Raw genomic sequence first — 23,154 nt, forward strand, 5'->3', positions numbered from 1 at the left:
AGACTTAAACTACTTCAGTCTGTGTGCATTGAATTTATTTAATACACGAGTTTCACAATTTTAGTTGAATTTCTGAAATAAATGAACTTTTCCACAACATTCTAATTTATTGAGATGCACCTGTATTCATTTATTTATTCCTGTATTTATTTATTTGTTTGTTTTTCAAATTGTATTTATTTATGTAAACATAGTTATTTAAAAGTTTTGACCTTTCTAAAACAACAACCCAAAAAATGTATTTGTTTTTCAATTTATTTATTTATAGATACTACTTTTCTCAAAGTCTAATGTAATGATATTAATGCCTTAAATGTGAAAATACTTTTAGGGGACATTAAGACATTAAGTTTTTCAATTTTGTGTTATTATCTCAGCAAGAAAAGAGCAAGTGGGTATTTTTGGCTCGGAGCCACTGTATGCTCGGTAGTGTTCATGAGATCGTTTTTAATGAGGCCTTTTTCTGCCTTGAGTTCTGTATCTCTCTCTTGAACACTGTAATTAGAGTGATAATGGGGTTAGTCACCGTGACTCTCAGTGGTGTGCTATTATTATGATCACAATCAACATAAACAGTGATGCCCACATCAGCTGTGACATGACACATTTATGTCTGACGTTGAAAAGAAAAGAAATAGTTTACATATTTTCACAGCCTATATAAGAAGTGCCAGACATAGTTTCATCAGTCTCTCTCACACTCTGTTAGATTGACACATGAAGCCGACACATGTCAGTCATATCTGGGCGTTGTGGGGGTTCCCTGGGGGCCGGTAGCAGAGCAGAGAGTGACCCCGACACTTCGAAATCCTTCCATAGTGTTATCTGTCTCTCATTACACTCCTGCTTTCATATTCACTGCTTTTCCTTTGATTTTGTTCTCATTTATATGTCCCTCTTCTTTCTTTCTTTCTTTTGTCTCATGTTATTTATTCATTGTCTCTGTTTCTGATTCTGTCCTCCTCATCCTCTCCTCTGACTGTGTTCATGCTTGCTCTACATGTTGCATGTAAGACTCTGATTGCCTCATTTCACCTTCTAGCGTTTCTCACATAATAGATTTGATGTAGGCGTCAGTGTTGTTAATGTGTACATGAGCAATGTGACGTGTGATACATACAGATGAACCAAATCATTCGTTTCCAAGAGCAAGCATTCTTTCTTGGACAGAAAATATTACCTCATAAAATGGAGCGAAGCAAAGTTTTGTTAAGCAATCTAGATTATAATATCTACATGGTTCATACTCAAAAACACGAATCATAATTTGACAGCCAAATGTAAAGAAATAGGTTCACAATAATGAAAAAAAGGTTTTATTATATATTTTATAATATAGTACATTTACATTTAGTTTGGTTAAATTTTAATGCTGAGTTACTTTGTTAAAACTTAGCATAGTTAAATACAGAAATATGGACTTTTGACAGTATTCTGTTCACAGAAACACAATCCTGTACTCACATTCTCTTCATTTCTATATTATTCAAAACATGTGAATGTTTATGAAAAGGAGACACAAAGGAGATTAAATGTAAATAAAATACAGTTTTTTTTTTTTTTCCATGAAAGGACTGAGTTTAATTTATTTTCTTCCTTCTCTGTGTAGAAGAACATATTAATCAGATTTATGCCTACATAAATGAACTTTTTAAACACTGTATATTTCTATAGCTCAACAGAAACTTTCACTGTGATGTATTGTAGACCTGGGTTACATTAACACTCAATATAAAGCTGAAAGTAAACTATAGACAGTGAAATGTTAACATCATTTGGTTCCTCTTTAGAACCCCAAATTCCAGGAGCCTGTTACACTGGATTTTCTGGATGCAGAGCTGGAAAATGATATTAAAGTCCAGGTATGCCACAACACACACATACAGTACTAACACAAATAGCATGATCTCACCAGTATTATTTTATTGCTATATTGATGAAACACCTGAGAGGTTTTGACTTCATGTGTAAACACGTGCAGTGTGGTGTTTCAATACTTACAAATGCTTACATTTCTGTAACAAAACGTGCTGAAAACACCCTTTTGTTCAAGGGATGCATAGTTAGCTTAGATAGTAGTGATTTATGATGGTGGTGGACATAATGCCTGACCACACAAGTCACAGAGCTTTTTTCTTTTTGTACAAAATGAAATGCGTTTGCAGATAAAAATGTACATTAGGAGCAGTGTAATTAAGTGATTTGATTGTAATTATCATTTGAACCTTGCGACGTGTACTTTTTAATGTAACTTTCTCCTTGTAAAAATACTTTGGTTAGTTCAAGAGTAATTTATGCAATTTTATATGATTTATTTGAAATAATTAAAAGAGCCACTTCATGTCTATCCTTGTATTGTTTAACTGGAGTAATTAATTACTTTTTTAGAGTGACTTCCTCAACACTGTAGAACCAGTGTAAAAGTTAAAGTACCATGGTGTTGCCATCATTACTATAGTTAACACTGATTATTCTGATCTCTCTCGCTCTCTCAGATACGGACTCTGATGATTGACAGAGACCCTGGGGAGAAAACAATAGAAACGCTTGTGAAATCTCAAGATGAGGTGTGTAGATCTTATATATTTCTTCTTCTGCACCTTTGATTTTTTTCATATATATTTTTTTCTTTTATTCCAATGTCAGAGATACATTGATCGAGGAATCAGGACGTACACCTGGGCGCCGGTTAACGGGACAGACTACAGGTTTGTTGGCTTTACCTGTGCAAAGTGTTTCATAACCCTCCTGAGTAGTTGTATGTATAAAACACGTTGTCTTTTTCCTCTGTGTGTGGGTGTTCTGCAGCCTGGCCTTGGTTTTGCCTGAATACAGTCTGCATTACATCGAGGCAAACCTGGGGGACACTATAAAACAAGCCATGTGTGAGTACCGTCTGTTCACCCAGAACACACAAACCAGCTCCCCACATTGAGCAAACACACTATCATTTACTAAAGATCAGATAGAGCCTTCGGCATGCAAAGCTATTGTTTTATGAAATAGCTGAGACCGCTCGCAAATATTTCTCATTGGCTCGCGAGAGAGGTCTGCCTGTTTGTGTGTGTGTGTGACCTCGATTGTCAGGGCTGCTCTCTGTATTAAACTGAGGTCCAGCTGGTCTCCACCCATCCTGAGCAGTGTAGCCAGGCGTTTGATCTGATTCTCCCCAGCACACAGGGGCCCCGGCTGGGAAGAGAGACTGCGAACGCTCCCTCCCCTCTGGACATGTGCTGCTGAGCTCCAGATCTGCACACATACACAGACGCTCTGCTCATTTGGAGGAATATTCCAGGTTGAGCTCTGTCGATGGCGTGTGGCTTGCTGTCAATTTAGCAAACTGAGTCGAAAATGATTTTGAATCGTATCTCGTTTCCCCATAGACTTCTATTTTCGTGGTAATTGACAGATGCTGTCGATAGAGCTTAACTTGTACTTAAGCCAGAACATTCTTTAAAGGAATAGTACATGCCGAAATGAAAATTGCCGTTATTTTTCTAGATGTTTTATGTCGCTCCTTTTCATATAATGAATGTTTATAGTACCTAAAACATCACTATATGATTATATGCAGTGTAAATGGCTCCTGTAGTATATGAAGCTTTATGAACAGACCAAAGTCATTATAGGCATTCGAATCAGAGAGGTGAATTCGAGAACCAGATCAGTCTGATTTTTAAACCGGTTCCTGAAAAGAACCGGATCAAAAGAATGATTCTTTCCGGAATCAGAAAATGTGTTTCATTAAAAATCTCAGAATGGTGACTATTCCTTAAACCGAAGAAGATATACATTACCAGAGAAGCCTGCACACACACAATTATTCTACATAAATGCACACGTGCAGAAGACTAAGTCTTTCTTCCTAACTATCCTTTCTGCCTTTCCATCTTTAAATGGCACAGCACAATGGGGCAAGTACTATCTCTTTGTCTTTTACTGTTCCCTCACTGTCTGTTCTACTGATTTTAGCCATTTTATTGAATTTATATATAAATATTAAATATTGTATTTATTTGCATTTATTTATACATGATTTTAAGTTACATTTTCTATGCTTAACTCATCCGTTCGTTTGAGTAGCCTATATTTTGTTACGCATGGTCTGTAAACAGTGTTTGGTGCTTGTCTAAACATGCATGCACAGATATGTTAAAAAAAAAATGTATTGCCCATGCAATCACACCACATATTGCTAGGGTGTTGCTATGTGGTTGCAGAAGAGGTGTTCTGAGCAGTGTTATTTTTTTACTATTAATAGTACCTATTGATATTTTGAATGGACTTTTATTTCTATATTTTTGAGTGCTGTCAAGTAAATTAATTGCGATTAATCACATTCAAAATAAAAGTTTGTTTACATAATGTGTGTGTATGTACTGTGTATATTTAAATGTGTATATATAAACACACACATATATTTAAGAAATGTTTACGTGTGTGTGTGTGTATGTGTGTGTATGTATGTATATATATATATATATATATATGATTTCTGTTATATATAAATAGAGATACTGTATATATTACATACATTTCTTAAATATGTACATGTATGTGTATATATTTATATATACATATAAATATACACAGAACACACACATATATTACGTTTACTTTGGATTTGATTAATCGCGATTAATCGTCTTGACAGCACTAATATTTTCAGATCATTTTAATTTATTTTGTATTTTTATGTACTTTCATCGTTTTATTCGTTTTTGTACTTCCGTCTAACTATTTAATTTATTTAAAAAAAATATATATATATATATATATATATATATATATATATATTTTTTTTTTTTTTTTTCTAAATTTATTTTTATTTCAAATTTAGTTTTAGTAATTTTACTACTTTGAATTAATTATTTCAGTTGGCAAAAGAAGCATTTCCCATTTTTGTTTAAGGATTTTTTTTATTTTTTATTCAGCTTTATTCCAATTACCAATTACCAAACACCGAAAACACTTTCAATGTGTGTTTGAGATAATCATAAGCCTAATTGCTTTGAAAAGTAATAGCACACCTCCACAACAAGCCACACTATGTGTTGTATCATTCAGGCCCGTAGCGTAAAGGCTTGTGAGATGAACTATGAGTTTTATTCTCGCAACACTGCACAGAGACCATGCAGAAGGATCATACTAGAATGCAGAGCTCTGAGCCAGAATCCTTTCCCCCTTCTCACTGTTCATCAGGATAATTATTTTAGCATAACAGTGCTTTGTAAGATCACATAGCTTTAACTTGAGTCATTACTAGCAAGAAAGCCAACAAAGGAAATTTTAGCTTGTGAAACAATGAGTAAAGCAGGTTTTGAAGCCTGGAAGGGCCACAGAAGGTCATATTGTGGCTTGTAAGCAGTAACAATCAGCTACTTGAGGAAACTCTCGCCGCACAAGCGGTCACAGGAATTTGATGTTTTGTACGCCAGTTATAATTGACCGTCTAATTTATTATGTGCGAGCGTGTTTGGGTGTGTGTTAATGGGCTAAAACTGATATTTCTGTATCCTGGCGTGTGCTACTGCAGATATGTGTGAGATGTGGTATCTGTTTCTCTCTCTTCCTCCTCTTATTCCCTCTCTCTCCATTTCTTGTCGTAAAGGATCCTGGCATAGGTTTACGGGCTCGTAAAGAGGCAGGTCCATATGGTTATTGAGAAAGGGGAAAGAGGCAGCGGTGCAGGGGTCAGGTTTTGCGGTGGTCTTCAGAGTGCTCCTGGATACCTTAGGAGCCCGACTTTGCACTCTGGGAGCTCCACAGGGCTTGTATGACCAAAGCCAAAAGCCGAATGTAAACTTCAGAAAGGCAGAACTAGAGAAGTGTGGCTTTTGGGAGCCGTGTAGAGCAAATAATGAGAAGAACAGGTGAACGTAGAGTTCTCTCAAGGGATGTGTCCTTACGGCTGGTCGTAACCGAAAACTGTGATGATGGACTTGGGTGCCTGGACCTGGCAGACTCTGAACTTGACTGGATCTTAGAAGTTGTGGATGTTTCTGCTTGATTAGCCTCACATGTGTGTGTCACCAAGTACTCAGTACTGCAATAAAATGATGGTGTAAACGCCCATTCACACCAAGGATGATAACTATAACGATAACGAAAGATATAGTTTTAAATGTAGAATAGCGGAGTTAACACCATAACTGTAACGATAACACTTTCACAACATTTTTTTTTTTCCATCGGATGACTGATAAAAACATTGACAGCCAATCAGAATCCATCCTGCTTTAAAGAGTGCAAGCATTTAAAGTGACAGACTACATAACAGCAGTGTGTGCTTATAATAACATTATCATCTGTTGGTGTAGACGCTAATATAGTTATTGTCATAGTTATCTTTAGAGTTATCGTTTTGAGGGTGAACGGCCCTCAGTATTTTTGTTTTGTTTAGCTTAGATCATGATACGTTTACTTAGAGCTACATGACAAAAGATACTGTCTTGTTTTCTCTAAAATGTTTATGCTTAAAACAAGAAAAAAAGAAGATTTGTTTTCTTGTTTTAAGCAAAACATCACTGCATTTTTCAGAAAACAAGATTTGATATCTTCTCAAGTAAATGTATGTTCATTTAAGAATGTTTTGATGTTTGCACTGGAAAACAAGACAAAAATATTGAGAAAGTAAAAAATAATTTGTTGCAGTGAAAAGTTTCTGTTGGAGATCAAAGATGCGGTGAGCATTAGTTTGAGAAGAAAAGAATCCGACATGGTGCTAATTATATTGACGGCAAATTCAGAGCAGATGTGTAGCCATTAACTCATTGACACATTTGACAGAAGCTTCAAACACCTATTTTCACACAAACAAAGGTCTAATTCCACCCTGTTTTGACATGCACAGACACACAGACCTTATCACGTCGGCCTCCCTGTCTTTTGTCAGCTGGTGATGGCTGTGTCATGGTTTTTCTGATCAGAAGCTCTGCTAATGGCAATAACGAGAGCAGAGCTAATGAGGGACTGTGTATAGACGCAGATGACAAGGTCCCCCTTATGCTTGATTGTATTTGCAATCCCCCTTCCTGCTGCTAGTCAGATCCACTGTTATTTTAGTATTATTTATATTCTGTTACAGAATTTATTAATATTTTGAATTTTTTAATATATTTTCAGTTTTCATTTTAATAATGAATAATTGCAACTTAAAATGTTTCTTTCTTTCTTTCTTTCTTTCTTTTTCTTTCTTTTTTTTAATTTTATTCCGTTCCAGCTTGATTTCAATTAATGGAAATAATTTTTAATAGTTTTAGGGTAACACTTTACAATAAGGTGTCATTTGTTAACATTAGTTAATGTATTAACTAACATGAACAAACAATGATCAATACATTTATTACACTATTTATTCATCTTTGTTAACGTTAGTTAATAAAAATAGAGTTGTTCATTGTTAGTTCATGTTAGCTCACAGTGCATTAACTAATGTTAACAAACACAACTTGTGATTTTAATAATGTATTAGTAAATGCTGAAATTAACATTAACTGAGATTAAGAAATGCTGTAGAAGTATTGTTCATTCTTAGTTCATGTTAACTAATGTTGTTAACTAATGTTAACTATTGAACCTTATTGTAAAGTGTTACCAGTTTTAGTTAACAATAACAATACTGATGATGACTCGACAATGAAACAAAGTAACAATCCTAACAGCTTCCACAGATTCTGTGCAACGGCTTCCAAGTTTAGGACTTCTGTATTTAATTGAACTATGTTCCTTATTTAAAACACATTTTAAAATAGATTTTTGCATTTTTAAGAAGTTTTGAGTGAAGCTTGTCTATGCGAATCTTGTAACCATGTTGCAATTTTATGCAGTGGTTTTAAATACAAATTCATGCAGTTGCAAAGGTATTGTAGGTGAGTGTTAAGGCATTGCTAGTTTTATAGTATAGTATAGTATTTTATAGTATTCTGGGTGGTTGCTATTAGCCCAAGTCAAGATTGCCCACCGCCAAGATATTCTGGTCTCTAGATATGGCTGTGGTCCCTCTTTCAGTCAGTGAAATTGTTTTGGCCTTTTGTCATCTGCCATGTGAAGATCTTTAGTCAGATCACTTAGTAATATGGTAAAAAAAAAAGAATCATAATACCACCAAAGTTGAATACTAAAGTTTAAAACTCCTAAGCATAGCCTTCAAGGGCATCACTTAAAACTATAAAACAAAGTTCTTTAAATCTGGCCCTGTTTAGAGTTTAGCTCCAGTCCTGATCAACATCACCTGCCTATAACAACTCTCTTGTAATGCTGAAGAACTTGATTTGCTTGCTCTGGTGTGTTTGATTAGGATTGACTTTAAACTCTCCAGGACAATGGACCTCCAGGGCCAGATTTGATGAACTCTGAAAAAAATAAAACATGAATATTTCTGGCTCTAAATTCAAAGCTGGTTTAAATTAGCCAATAAATGTACACCTTAACCCAGTAAATTCAGTAACGCATGGCATCTCATGGCTTTAGTAAAAATATGTAAATTGGATCTAGTACTACTTTATTCCTTTTGGTTCTCTAGTGATTCATCTTTTATTAGATTTTGCAAGCAATTGCCTCAGCCAAGAACACAATGTTGTGTACGCACAGCAAGCCATCAGTTCTCAACTATATATTAAGACCAACTGTTTTGAGTTGTTTTGTCTATCTCTTTTGTTTATATTGATTTTTATTACAATCACAGTTGATTTTCATTGTTCTAACATAAAAATGAGGGTTAATCCTTTGTTTGGCTTGGTGAAAGTGCAGTCCAGAAGTTTCCAGACAAAGCAACTTCTCCCGTATTCTGAGATGGTCTGGTTCTGTTTTGATCTACTGGCTCACATCAATGGCTGATTGCGTGTGCACCTTTGATGTACAAAAAGAGTTTGATGTGACTTCACCAAACACTGGCTGACCTTGTTTTTTGCTGATCGTGAATACCACATGCCAATTTGTTCAACCATCATGTCATTTGATGTTTTCATCAAGCGTCAGAATTATTTTACCATGCCTGCCAAACTCTCCGCTCACTCCTCTCGTAACTCTCTGTGTTGAATGGAAAGGACTGTCTGCATCCATTTCTTCACGTCTGTAATCTCAAACTCACGTCTTTGTTGTGTGTCCAGACTTTTGCTTAATCTGAAACCGCCATCGTCTCCATGTGCATGTTTTATATGAAATGCTGTTTTCAGAGTATCCGGTTTACAATTTTGGATGTCTTTCGGGACTGTGATGGACTGTGGTAACTTTGTCTTTCTCTTTGTCTTCTGATTGGTTGGATTTTCACCACAGGGAACAAGGGCAAGTACTGCACCCTTCTCTTCTCAGATCTTCGTGTTTTATTTCATTCTTCAGTTGTTGTATCATTTATTTTCGGTGTCATTTGCATGCATCTATTTTTGTCCTTTTTTTTCCAGAGCGTTCATGTCACATCTTTGTGTGTGTGTGTTTTTTTTAAATAATCTGTCACTTCTCACGAGTGCATTTCATATCACATACATTTTTTTTTTTAGAATCTATAAACATTCGTTCTGCATGCTGTTAATTACTGCTTTTGTTTGTTTACATGCCAACTTCTCCTGTTAAACAACTTCGCTCAAATCAGCTGAAATGGGTTTTTCAATGGCCAATGTTGATACCAATAACTGATATATGTTATATCCCTGTTGACAAAAATCATCTTAAACCAGCCTAAAATGGTTTTATGGCTCTCCCATTCTGGTCTATTGACTGGTTTTAGTGGGTTTTTGGGCTGTGGATAACAGCTAGACCAGCTGAAGACTAGCTAGATCTGTTTAGCAAGGCTGCAAGATGATCTTAAACCAGTTTAAGCTGGTTTTGTGCATGTTTTGTTTTGTTTTTTTCAGCAGGGAAAGACTACTACAATTGATTTAACATGCCAGTTTCTTTTGTAAAACGTGTTGGGTTTTTCAATGGCCAATTCTAATACCAATAACTAAAGATTGGCATGGTTTGCTACAATGCTGGTGTGATATCCCCTTTTGGAAAAAAAAAACAAAACAAACATTTTAAACCATCCTAAAATGGCTTGACTGTCTTTGTTGGTCTCCCATGCTGGTCTTTTGACTGGTTTTAGAGAGTTTTGGGCTGTGGATACCAGTTAAACCAGCTGAAGACCAGCTTGACAAGGCTGCAAAACCATCTTAAACCAGTTTAAGCTGGTTTTAGGCATGTTTTTACAGCAGAGAAAGACTAGTACATTTGAATTTAAGCGGTTGAGATGTATATCTACAATGAAATAACATTTTGTTATACCATATTTACTATTATTTCACTTGGATAGTTACCATCTGTACCAGTCTAATCTCAGAATGGCTAAATATTGACAGATATATAGTTTTAAATGTTTTCAATATGCTGTCTAAACACATTTAAATCTCTCTCTCTCTCTGTCTGTAGCCTTTGAAACCATGCAGCAGGAGAAATTTGAGGAATATGGGTACACCTTTATTGCACCCAGGTAACACACACACACACACAGACCAGAAACCGCAGACCTCCCACAGGGTTTAGTCATGACAGGTTTATGTGGACTGTATCTAGACTCCATTGGTCTTTGAAGGCCTATAAATTCACACCTTCAGACCCATACTTCACTCCCCTTAACAATGGATCCCACAGACACGGCAGCAGAAATGAAAACGTCACACTACTTGAATACGCAGGCCTCACTGGTCATCAAACTGATTGTGTGTTTTTCTGTGATTAAACACTAATAATGTTTTTCAGGGAATACTGCAAGGACATCAAAGTCTCATCCAACAACACCCAGTTTCTGATGGACTTCAATGAGTATATTGACAGGAAAACTCCAAATGATCCTCTATGTGAGTGCAAACCTGAACACATATATGTGACCCAGGACCACAAAACCACTGCATGATTCAGTCTATTAAAATGCATTTAGAATGATCACAAAATTCAAAATATGGATGCAGAAAATGTATATATTTACATAATTTCATATAATTAATCAATATTACAGAAGAGTGCCGTTTTTTCTCTCTAAAAATCAGCATGATCACAAATGATTATTACAACAGTTCAATAAACAAGAAGTTAATTAATAGACTTAAGTTTTAGACAGCATATTGGCTGTTTTTGCTAAATTTCGCCAACAAAAATAAATCCAAACACAGCCACAGCACTGTTTTGCGTCTCTGAGCAACATGACGGTGTTTCGTTCCTGAATGAATCAACTGTTAAATGATTCGGTTCAATCGCAATGACTCACTTTCTTAACAGTGACTTGCTGCCACCTGCTGGCACCTGCTAATTTCACATTTAAAGTATCTTTTAATTTTTTTAATTAATTTCAAACATTTGCCAACATTTTATGTTTAAAATATCAAAACATTATTTATGCATTTGTAATGGCAGGTTAAAGCATTACATGTCCCTCTGAGCTGCATTAAACAGTGTGTAAAAGCATCTAAATGCCATTCAGATGCAACTTCTATGTTTCCTCTGCATTGCAAAGATGAATTTTGTCAATACTGACTCCATTTGCTTGGTAACAGCCCAAATGTCTTATTGACTGATTAAGTGTAAAAAATTGACTAAAAAGGTGATGCACACTTTTAGAAAAGAAATGGCTTTATAAAGGTAAAAAAAATGCCCATAAAAGGTACAAATCGATTTAAACTTAATGGAAAAGATTAATCTGCTACATGACAATAGGCTACATCAGTTGGAATACTTCAAACCGGAGTTGTTTTTGTTTTATATGCTGCTAAGAAGACACCCCAGAAGATGGGTCAAGTATAGCTCCATCATTGTTTAAAGTAAAAAATTAGTTTTAATAAATAAAAAATTTGTAAAAATCAAGAAAATTTCTCTGGCAATTCATTCTTTTTGCTGTATAGAAAACGTACCGAACCATGACACCACTGTATCGTATTGAACCGAATGGTGAATTTTGTGAACCGTTACACCCCTTATATATACATATATATATATATATATATATACAGTGTGCAGCACAGAATGCAGTAAAACAGTACATTTAAAACAGTTAAATTCAAATGAACATAGAAGCACCCTCAGTGAACTCTTTTTTGTTTATAGTTAAATGTTCAAGTGTTTTATGTGAGTCATTTTTGCAGTGATATTAAACCTGCTGTAATCAAACCAACTGGACATCAAAGTTTCAAATACTTTTTCAGCCCCTTGTGTAACACCACCTTTTGCAAACACAAACCACTGTGGTTATTTTTGAAAACATGATGTAGCGATATCAGAGGTGAGAGGCCTCGGATTACTCTCTTTTAGTGGCTGAGTCAGGTTGATTCCCGCTCAAATGATGTCAGTGTGTGGCGGTCCTGCCGTCTGTGAAGGTGACCCCTGCCAGCGCTCTATTTAATCACACTGTAATTGATTAGTCTGCTCTATAATGACTCCAGCGCTGTCATCCTAATGTTCTTACCCATCATGACTCACTCTTTTCAGTAAAGAGATGCTATCACTACAGCGCTCATGCACGAACACACCCAAAGATCCTTGCTTAATAGGCATTATTTTTCTCCTGAGAAGGAAGGTTTGTGTATGTATATGTGTATATATGTATGTAGAGTTATGATTAGCAGCAAACCAATATGTGTATATATATATATATATATATATATATATATATTACACCAGACTGACAAACAATTTCTGTTTTAAATTTTCTAGTTTCATTTGTTTCATTTCAACAGTTTTGTGTAAATGATTGTCACAACCATGAAGATTTCTGCAGTTAGTTTCCACATTCTGGGTCGACAGGGAGTGGAGTTTGAACATGGGAAAATCCTGTTTTCCATGACATAATCCAAAACTATCAACTATAAAGACTTTCCTTTCTCTTTGTCTTTATTGTTCAGGTAATCTCACTCTTGTAAACCGGTTGCTGCTGGACGCCGGTCTCACAGCAGACCTTGTCAATGACTGGAAGGATCAGAATGTGTAAGTTTAGAGCAAAACACACACATGGAACAAGATAAAACACTCATCTACGTCTGTGTGAAATGTCTCGAGTTTTCAAATACAAAGATCTCTGCAGACCAGAGAGACGCCTTCGTATGACTGCTGAACACAAAGCTCTATTTAGAGTCCTGACATGAATAAGACTACTGTCTTATTGTCAAAAGCAAACTCGAGAGCCTAGCAATTATAACCAGGATTAAAGAACCCAACCATGTGGGAGTCCAAAAACACCGTACTTAATGTATGTGACACCATTCAAAATTGTGTTTTCAATTAAACAAATGGTGTTTCAATTAAATTTGTACATTGAGGAATGACCCACATATTCCATTATGTTTTATTTTTTTTTATTTGGAGGCTGAATGTGTTATTAGTTACTCTGAACGTTCCTGAAGTAATCGAATTTAAAGTGCAAAAGCTAGAATACCTAAACAAAACACTCACAGGTGTAAAGCTAGACCGAGTTGCTTGGTTTCTGTTTGTGGTCTTTGGGAAAATTCGAAACTGCATGCTAAACACACTGACGTCTTTTTTTATTTCATTAGAGATGGCGTTTTGGCCCGGTTTGTGGCTACAGATGGAGGCATTACACGTGTGTATCCTAAAAGGTAAGTTCCATTCACAGTTGTGTGAAATATGTGCACTTCTCCATCCCCATGTGTGCATGTGTGTGTGAGAGATGCTAAATTCTTTACAATCTTTCCTCTGTCGGCAAGCCCCGCAGGGGTCTGCGGTTGAGACTGAAAGAAAGAGTGAGAGAGGATGTTTCAGAGGATGTTTCTGGTACAGAGTGACTCTTTTGAGATTTCTTATGGGAGCCATGTGCAGCTCTCGCTTTCTTTCTCCTGTTTTTATTAGCTTAAATCTATAACAGCGAGTGGTTGAGTTCATAAACTTACTCTGGTGGTATAAACCAGCAGGATGGTGTTTAAGAAGCTACAGTGGTGCACTTATTGGCAGTTCATATTTACTCACCTCAGTTCCAAAAACAAAATACCTGTTTTCTTTGAGCTTCACTGCACCAACCACAATCCATTTGTGTTTTCTGGCATTGAGCAGCATCTACATACTGCTAATCATCTTTTTTGTTTCACTGGGGGAAATAAGGTTTGATTGACATGGCTGAGATTTTCCACTTCTCACTTAAAGATTCTCCTCTTCCTCAAATGTTTGACATGTTGTATTATTATTACTTATCATAGATATTTGTGTCTCATTGCCAACTAACTTTAGAAGTAATATTTTTCCCCCACAATCATATATTTTGCTTTTTTCGTTGGTGTCAGAAAACCGTTTATCATTCAACTATTTATTTTCATTAATCAATGAAAAGAAATAACCAGTAACATATAGCTGCTTGAACCTTAGATCCATAAATGCAGTCTAACTGACTTTGTAGGGTGTATTTTATTTAATTTTATTTAATTTTCAATTCAATATTTCTTTCCTACGACGGCGTTTTAGTGCCTCGTTAAAAAAAAAAAAAAATCTAAGATTACGAGATTAAAGTCGTAATATTTCGAGAATAAAGTCGTAATATTTCGAGAATAAAGTCGAAACTACGAGAATAAAGTCGAAATATTACGAGAATAAAGTCGAAATATTACGAGAATAAAGTCGAAATGTTTCGAGAATAAAGTCGAAATACTACGAGAATAAAGTCGAAATATTATGAGAATAAAGTCGAAATGTTTAGAGAATAAAGTCGAAATATTACGAGAATAAAGTCGAAATGTTTACGAGAATAAAGTTGAAATATTACGAGAATAAAGTCGAAATGTTTCGATCATTTAAATTGTAGAAATTAAAGTTATAATATTTTGAGAGTATAGCCTATATCGCGCATGCAAATTGCCCGCATTGAGAGCACCGGGAGAAGTTGCCGGGCCACCGGTATTGATTTGAATATTGTTGCTTCCGAGCGGCCGCATCGTCTTACTGGGATGTCAATTCTGAGGACTCGCGGAAACAGCTTAATATCAAGAATATGATATTCATTAACAGGCTGAACAGGAACAACTGTTTATTGTAACATCAGCTCACACACTCAATCGACATTCCTTTGGGGGACGCTGTAGCTCTCTTATTAACTCTTTTTTAATACACTACAAATATATGTGGGATTATTAGCAGAAATCATACCATGTCATACTCGCGTGGGCAGTATGCTTGGAAATAATATTTCATGTCTTCCATTGCATTCGTTATTTGTAGTGTGCCAGCCACCCAATAGCAATAGCTTTGCGCTTTTAATATAAAACAAAGTCTCAGCTTTCAAATCAGTTTTATAGCGAAACACAAATTATGTGTCTTAAAATAATGTGATTTTCAAGCTCTTTAATGTGGCGTGACAGATCGCTTTATTTATGTGAATCAATTCATTAAATTACTGTGGCGTCCAAACTTTCATTCCTCACATAGCCTGTTTAATTAAACAGCAATAAAATGTTCTAAAGGTTGAAGTGGACTCAAATTTGTTAACATACGTTATATTGTTGTCTTTTCTCCTGTAAACGTTAAGTGACTATTCACAAACTGTTTTATTCATGGTATAATGTAAATGAGGACATAATATTTAACGTCTTCCATTCATTATTTGTAGCGCACCAGTCAACCAGTAATCGCAACAATTTTGTGCTTTGTTGCTTTTACACACAGCTCAGCTTTCAAATTCTGTCAGTTTTATAACGAAATACAAATTATAAATGTGTTTTTGCTCTTTATTTCAAGTTTATAGCAAGATATAAAGTGAAGGAACATCATAAGGCATGAAAAAAAAAAAACAGTTTAGCCCAATTTATAATAAAAAGTAATGTCTCGTCGTTTGTTATTGTAATCGGAAAGATGATTGACTCACATGCCGCTTGACAAACACATTATTGCAATATAGCCTACATATTGTTTGTATTTCGCTATAAAACTGACAGATTTTGAAAACTGAGATTTGGAATATCTCCCAGTGCTCCCAATCCGGTCCATTTGCATGCGCAAAAAGATATAGCCTATCTCAAAATATTATAACTATAATCTTTATTCTCGAAACATTTCGACTTTATTCTTAAAACATTTCACCTTTATTCTCGTAATATTTAGACTTTATTCTCGTAATATTTCGACTTTATTCTCCTAGTATTTCGACTTTATTCTCGTAATTTCGACTTTATTCTCAAAATATTTCGACTTTAATCTCAAAATATTACGACTTTAATATCGTAAATTTTAGATTATTTTTTTTTTAACGAGGCACTAAAACGCCATCGTACTTTCCAGTAAAACAATTTCTTGATGAGCTGTATTAATACTTATCTTGGAGTTTTATGTCCCCACTCTGAGATTTTAAATGAACACTTTAAATTAATTTATTAATTTTTATTTTACTTTATTTTATTTTATTCATAGATGTGAGCCTCAGCAATTTAATGTACACAGCTATAATTAAACTGAATTTCTTTCTTTTTATTTTATATGTAGGAAAGTGAAGAAACATTCAAGTAAAAATGTTTAATATTTAATGCCACCTAATATAAAGTGGGACCCAATCCAGTACAAGGCATTTAATTGTCTGTATGCATTTATGCAGTATTTTTGGGTTATGCATTCTTGAGTTCAGTTGTTGCATTATTTATATTGCTGTTATTCATCATTTTGTTTAAAATGCCTATTCATTTCTTTCTTTCTCTTGCTTTTCTCTCTCTTTCTCAGTGCTGGGGAAGAATGGGGTGAAAACTCTGAGACCTATGACTCAAGTTTTTACAAAAGGAGTCTGGACAATGACATATACATCTTCACCGCCCCATACGTCAACAGTAAGAAGCACACTCTTATTCTTTCAGTACACATCCCCTCTCTAACATTTGGATCGACGTGTGCTCTCTTTGGCACACTGCTTTACTAAGACAGCTGTTGATCTACTTGAAATGCGCACCTACAGATCTCCTGCCAAGGTCGCATAAGCTTATATTACTGGGGGATTACCATTCAATGAGACTACCTCACATTCACACACGTGTGGTCTGCAGGACTAATGCACACACGGTCGAGAAGCACCCATGTGCCAAAACTCAACCCCTGGGGAACGCCTGGTCCTTGTGTTTATGGGAGGTTTTACCATTTAAGTTAATGATGAAAGCAGACTGAAACCCTTATAGATCTCTCAAACATTTCGTTATCAGATGTAACATGTCTACCTTGGCAGGTGTTACCAGAAGAATTGCATTAACAGAATTAGGATACTAAAACCATGCCTGTTTGGATTAGTTAAATGAAATAGAGCAAAGAGGGCCAGTCTGACCTTAAATGCATTTTATTGTTCTGAATTTGTGTTGTCTTTTCCTTTGAAACAGAGAGCAGAGAGTCTGGTTATGAGTCCGGTATCCTTGTCAGTAAAGCAGTGGACTTAGACATTAATGGAGCAAAACTCAAACCTGCTGGTGAGCTCTTAAAAAATACAGCTACTTTATCATTCAAAAGTTTAGGGTCAGTATGATCTTTTTATTATTAATATTAATACTTTTAATGACCAAGGATGCATTAAATTAAGACATTTTATAATGTTATAAAATATTGTACTTCTCTATTCATTAAATAATTCAAAAAACTGTTTATGATTCAGCTGTTTCTTTTCTTTAATTAATAAAATGAAATAACCAGTAACATAGTGCTGCTTGAACCTTAGATCCATAAATGCAGTCTAACTGACTTTATAGGGTGTATTTTATTTTATTTATTTTATTTTATTTCCAGTAAAATCAATTTGTTATTGTGCTGTATTATTAATACTTAACTAAAATGTGACAGGAAAGATTTTAGAATTTCAAATAAATGTACTTTTGAAACTTCTATTCATCAAATAATCCAAAGAAAGTATCAGTTTCCACAAATCACAGTTTTCAACACTGATAATGATGATTTCTGAAAGATCATGTGACACTGAAGACTGGAGTAATGGCTGCTAAAAATTCACTGGAAAAATGTGTATAATATATTCTAGTATAAAACAAGCATTTAAAATTGTAATAATAATAAAATAAAAGTTTTTACTGTGATTTTGACCAAATAAATGCAGCCTTGGTGAACATTTAAAAAAATCACATCCCCTGAACTTTTGAATAGTAGTGAAAATGATTTCTATTAAATATTTGGTCGATATAATAAATGTAACTGTTTTGTTTTAATAGACCTATATAGAGAGAATTATCGAGGATTTCCAAGCAGTAGTAAAGTCATTTCTCTGTGGTTAAATAAAAAGGTTTATTTTTAAAAGAAAACAACCCAGTAATGTCACTGGTATTTGGTTTTAACGAAATTGGACAGTTCTTGCGTAAATAATTTTGTTTTTATGATTCATCACTGATGGACTAACAAAGGTTATGACTAATGGTTTGGTCATTCTCTACATTAATTTCAGAGCTTTGTCTGACCCTGACATTGCTTCATCTCATCATCTGAATCTTTTATCATTATATTTGGTGACCTCGCGTGAGTAAGATTTCAACACCGATGACAGTGTGTGTTTTATGTTATCATACAGTGGTGGGAGTCAAACTCAACGTGTCGGCCTGGATGAACAGCTTCATAAATGCTACCACCAAGAAAAATGTAAGCAGAAATGACCCCCGTTTCCTTATCGGCACATGTGGAAGCTGTTTAGTCACAAACGCAGCCTCTCAAGATGGGCCGATATTGCCGTCTGAGAGCGGAGATGAATTGACTCGCTCTAATAAATGTTGTAAAAGACTTGTTTCATGAATTCTCAGCTCTCTCCTCTCTCCGCAGTGCAAGGATGAGATCTGCGGGTGCCTCAGAAATGATAAGGTAGGGCGCTGACTGCTTCATGCTGCTCTGACCTCTGTAACCACTTATCTAAAGCTGCTTTCACTCTCGGTTTCTGATGAATGGCTGGTTTTGCTCCTCAGCAAGTGGACTGTGTGATTCTGGATGATGGCGGATTTCTGCTCATGTCCAATCAGGATGAATATATCACACAGGTAGAATATATTTACAATGCCATTTTAATGCTAGGTTCAGCAATATTGTGTGCTTCATATTTAGCTGTTTTCATATATTTACTCTGTTTCAGATAGGTCAGTTCTTTGGTGAAGTGGACCCTGTTCTGATGATCACTTTGGTCAACACCTCGCTGTTCTCTTTTAATAAAACCTACGACTACCAATCCGTCTGCGACCCGGAGAGAGAAACTAAAGCTGCTGCCGGACCCCGCTCTGCATATGTGGTAAAGTATCATGTCAACTTTAAAAACCATTAATGTACTAGGGGTTTCTGGTGGACTAATGTAATGTGGAAACAAAGTCCCAATTTTTGATTGTGTGTCTAGATTGTGACATCTTTAGCCCCGTTTCCACCGCAGGAACTTTCCCCAGGAACTAGGGACTTTGTGTTTCCACCACAGGAACCAGTATCTAAATAAAGTTCCGGGTTAAAATTTGCCCCTCAGAAAGTCCCTGCTCACGAGGTAGTACTGTTTCAAAGGTCCAGAACTTTCGCGGGCGGGACTTGGGCGCTGAGCATGCCGATTGGTTGAGTTCACGCAGAATTGTATTTCAACCACCATATTCGCATATTTTTTAAAACATTACTGTTATTGCGTCATGAAATATAGTTTTAAAAGTATTTCAGGCGAGAATGTAGGTGTTTAAAACTCAAATCTGCGGTTTATTTATAAAAACAGCGCCTATTTGAAATGTACTTCACCGATTTTGGAGACGTGAGCTCCAAAAGGCACTCAGCGGGCACTCAGTGCTCATGTATCCCGACGAGAGCAGTCTCACCTCAGCTAGTCCTTCTGACATTTGCCACTGGCTCTGATGTCTCTGTAGTGGTTAAACATAAGATGTCATTTGTTTTCGGTAAATCTAATAGGTAATCTTTGGTCTTTATTCTATTATTCTATTTATCTATTAATAAGTTAAAATTAAAAGAGGCAAAACTCTTTGATTTAATATTTCGTTTCCCTGAACTACATTTCTGTGGCTATTAATATGTTTCAATGAAACCGAAAAGAGGCAGTGGTGTTTGATATCATATTTCATCTTATTGTAAATACAGTGAGGAAAATTGCAGTAGCCAAGGTGAGCTGACTGACGTTATCAAGTATGCTGCTGTTTGCAGAATTACCGAACTTGCGTCGTCCCGTCCGCGGGAGTTCACTCTCCCGAGTCAAACTCATGAAGTCCAACCTATCGAGAATGCAAGTCTGAAATTTGCATACTTTGTATTGAGAAACGCGCGCAGACCTACATCACCAGACAATTTGTCTAATCTTCTCGCTACTTTAGACCGCAGTGGAAACACAGACAGCAACAAGTCTGGGGGAAAAAAGTTCCTGGCACAGTTGTTCCAAATTGTGTGTGTTTGTTTTTGACAGCCAACGATTGCAGATATGCTGACTGTAGGCTGGTGGGCCTCCACTGCTGTCTGGTAAGAAAAATAGATGACACTCACTGAGAAATAGGCAGATGAAGGTGAGGTGGATGTTTTCATTATTTTTTTTTTCTTTTTAGGTCAGTTTTGCAGCAGCTACTTCTCAGTCTGACTCTACCAAATATAGTGGGAACAGGTAATTTAACCGAAATATATGTAATTATATATATATATATTACATGGACAGAATTGTTTATGTAGCTTAAACATTAAGTGAAATTTACATTTTAAAAGTAAAAATTTTAATTGATTTCGTGCAATGCTGTTGTCAAAATGTTCATGAACTGCTGTAGTAATCTGCATCAATTGAAGAAGCAGCAAAAATGCATTGCTTGGTATGTAGGCTGTTGATCTGCGTGTGTTTTGATATACACAGCATGTTGCTGGTGTGTGTGTGTGTGTTTGCAGCATACTCGGAGGATGACCTCTCGGATGCATTCTCCAAAGAGAGCTGTATCACCGAACAGACTCAGTATTTCTTTGAGAATGAGAACAAATCTTTCTCTGGAGCTATGGACTGTGGAAACTGCTCCAGGTGAGGACTGTTTTTCTGTTTGTGTGCGCATAAATCCATCCGCATTCCCTCCGTCCGTGTGTGTGGGAGTGCGTGTGAGCATGTGCAGATGATGTCAGCGCTGTCTTTCTGTCTCTTCCTGGATAATTGCTCATCCCGGTAAGTCATCTCTCCAAGGATCGAGCAGCTCAGCTTTCCTTCTCGTTTTCTTTCCGTCCCCTCTGCCCGCTCCCTCGTTCCCCGGATCCGTCCGACGTCCAGCCGGCCGTAAATCCCGCCGGCCGTGCTGTTTAATGTAACACCGCTAAAGCGAAACGTGTTGGGGTGGGTGGGGGTGCTCGGCCTGACAGAAACTCTACGCCTTTTTTACGAGCCCCACGTGTGACTCTGCGTACGATAGTTTTTCTTCCATGTTAACTACTTTAGACATGTAAAGTTTAACAAGAGCCATAAAGAGAAATCCATTTGTGAGATCTCAGGAGCTCGAGACCTGAGCTTCAGCGTATGTAATTCAATCTCGCTCGCAGAGACATCAACACCAGCTCAGGCTAAAGGAACACATGTACACTGATGAGAGGACTGCAGGAATTGCCAGCGAAAGGATGGCTTAAACAGAACATCAAGGAGACTACGGAAAATTAGACTTCATATTTCTTTAGACTTTTGCATTGGTTATCTAAGGTCTGCTTATCTTCTTTCAGCCCTACAGATATAGAGCTTTTTGGACAACTCACTCCCCTCGAAGGTTATATAATGCCTCTGTTTTGAAACCTAGTGAGCTGCCTTGCTGTCTACTGCCTACAGAGACACTAGGGTTGAATCAATACTGAAATTTTGGCTTCATTACAGTACCATCCTCTGGTCCCATGGTATTGATACCGAATTAAGTCCTTAGGCAACAAATAAACAATCTCAGCTGACTGATGAACTGCCAATAAATTCAATAATTCAATGTTAATGTTTCATTATTTATTTTTAAAGAATGAAAATAAGTGTTAAGTTGACAATTAGAATAATATATATGTGTATTTAAATGTTTTAATCAAAAAAGAAAATGTAAACTGTGAAATAAATGCAAATATGTCCAGTTGCAAATGTAATGTTTTCATTGTTGTATACTGGGGCACAATAATATTGCAAAAATTTATATTAATATTTGCAATATTTAATGTTGTTGCACTTCAATGATAATTAAATTCCACCATATAAAGAGTACAATACAGTGTGTTACTTTTGTTAAACATGTTTGAAAGTTTGGGGTTGGTAAGTAATTTTTAATATCTCTTATTGTCAATGTTGAAGATAGTTTAATATTTTATGCAAAATATTTCTGTGGAAACTGTGATGTTATTTTTATTTCATTTTTTTTAAGGTTTTTAATGATTCTTTGAATAAAGTTCAAAAGAACAGCATATATTTAAAACAGAAATCTTTTGTAATATTATAAATGTCTTCTTTGATCAATTTAGTGTACCCTTGCTGAATAAAATATTAATTTCTTTAAAAAAATTTAAAAAAAGAACTTACCCCCAAACTTTTGAATGGTAGTGTACATTCTGGATTTGTTTTGTAGATAAGTTACGGAATCAAACAATTGCTATGTCAAGTTCAGTAAATGTGTTAAACATATTTAATAAATCCAACAACTCATTGCAAATTTTACGTTTCAGTCAAACTATTTCCAAGTCAGCACTGTTATAATTATTTTGTGAAACATAATAATGTTTCATTTGCTTCATTGCGTTTTATTTGTCCATACAATAAAAATGAGTGAGGTCCAGTGTTGTTTAGAGTGACAAGACTTTGAGTAAGTGATTATAAAATGCTCATTTTTGTATGAACCTTTTAAAATGATGCCTGAGTATGCAACTCACTAGGTTTTGGAACATCGGTATAGTTTCTCACAGGATGTTTTTCATGGAGACCACATAAACCCACCTGAAGCACTCTTCTGTGCTCTTATAACCTCTCCTGCTCTCATGAATAAAGCATTCCTCAGAGGGCAGACAGATGTGAGCCACTGAACTTTAGGACTCCATGCTTCTCTGTGATCATCAAGCCCTCCATGTGTGTGCGCATATGTGTTTGTGTGAGTGTGACCCCGATGGCCGCTATGATCTGAGGCTCGTTATGCACCGCCGAGCATGCCGGGTAGCGGTAAACAGCCTGTGATTACCAAGAGAGCAGGTGATGTGTAACAAAGAACTTTTACCCACACATCCCCATATATA

At 35.9% G+C, this 23,154-nt stretch overlaps 1 protein-coding gene across 4 annotated transcripts in view; it reads left to right on the forward strand.

The window, feature by feature from the left end:
• LOC131524152 (voltage-dependent calcium channel subunit alpha-2/delta-1) overlaps positions 1-23,154 on the forward strand; it is a 139,044-nt gene that overhangs the window by 106,407 nt on the left and 9,483 nt on the right. For all 4 annotated transcript variants that reach the window (XM_058750945.1, XM_058750946.1, XM_058750944.1 and 1 more), the window contains 17 exons: positions 1,791-1,862; positions 2,496-2,567; positions 2,647-2,708; positions 2,809-2,885; positions 10,405-10,465; positions 10,735-10,832; positions 12,867-12,948; positions 13,515-13,577; positions 16,672-16,775; positions 17,313-17,399; positions 18,500-18,567; positions 18,745-18,783; positions 18,885-18,956; positions 19,049-19,201; positions 20,354-20,406; positions 20,490-20,545; positions 20,818-20,944. In XM_058750945.1, coding sequence (XP_058606928.1) covers positions 1,791-1,862; positions 2,496-2,567; positions 2,647-2,708; positions 2,809-2,885; positions 10,405-10,465; positions 10,735-10,832; positions 12,867-12,948; positions 13,515-13,577; positions 16,672-16,775; positions 17,313-17,399; positions 18,500-18,567; positions 18,745-18,783; positions 18,885-18,956; positions 19,049-19,201; positions 20,354-20,406; positions 20,490-20,545; positions 20,818-20,944 — 1,346 coding nt within the window. The remainder of the gene's footprint in view (positions 1-1,790; positions 1,863-2,495; positions 2,568-2,646; positions 2,709-2,808; positions 2,886-10,404; positions 10,466-10,734; positions 10,833-12,866; positions 12,949-13,514; positions 13,578-16,671; positions 16,776-17,312; positions 17,400-18,499; positions 18,568-18,744; positions 18,784-18,884; positions 18,957-19,048; positions 19,202-20,353; positions 20,407-20,489; positions 20,546-20,817; positions 20,945-23,154) is intronic.

This window comes from Onychostoma macrolepis, chromosome 18 (assembly GCF_012432095.1).
Source record: "Onychostoma macrolepis isolate SWU-2019 chromosome 18, ASM1243209v1, whole genome shotgun sequence".
NCBI lineage: Eukaryota > Metazoa > Chordata > Actinopteri > Cypriniformes > Cyprinidae > Onychostoma > Onychostoma macrolepis.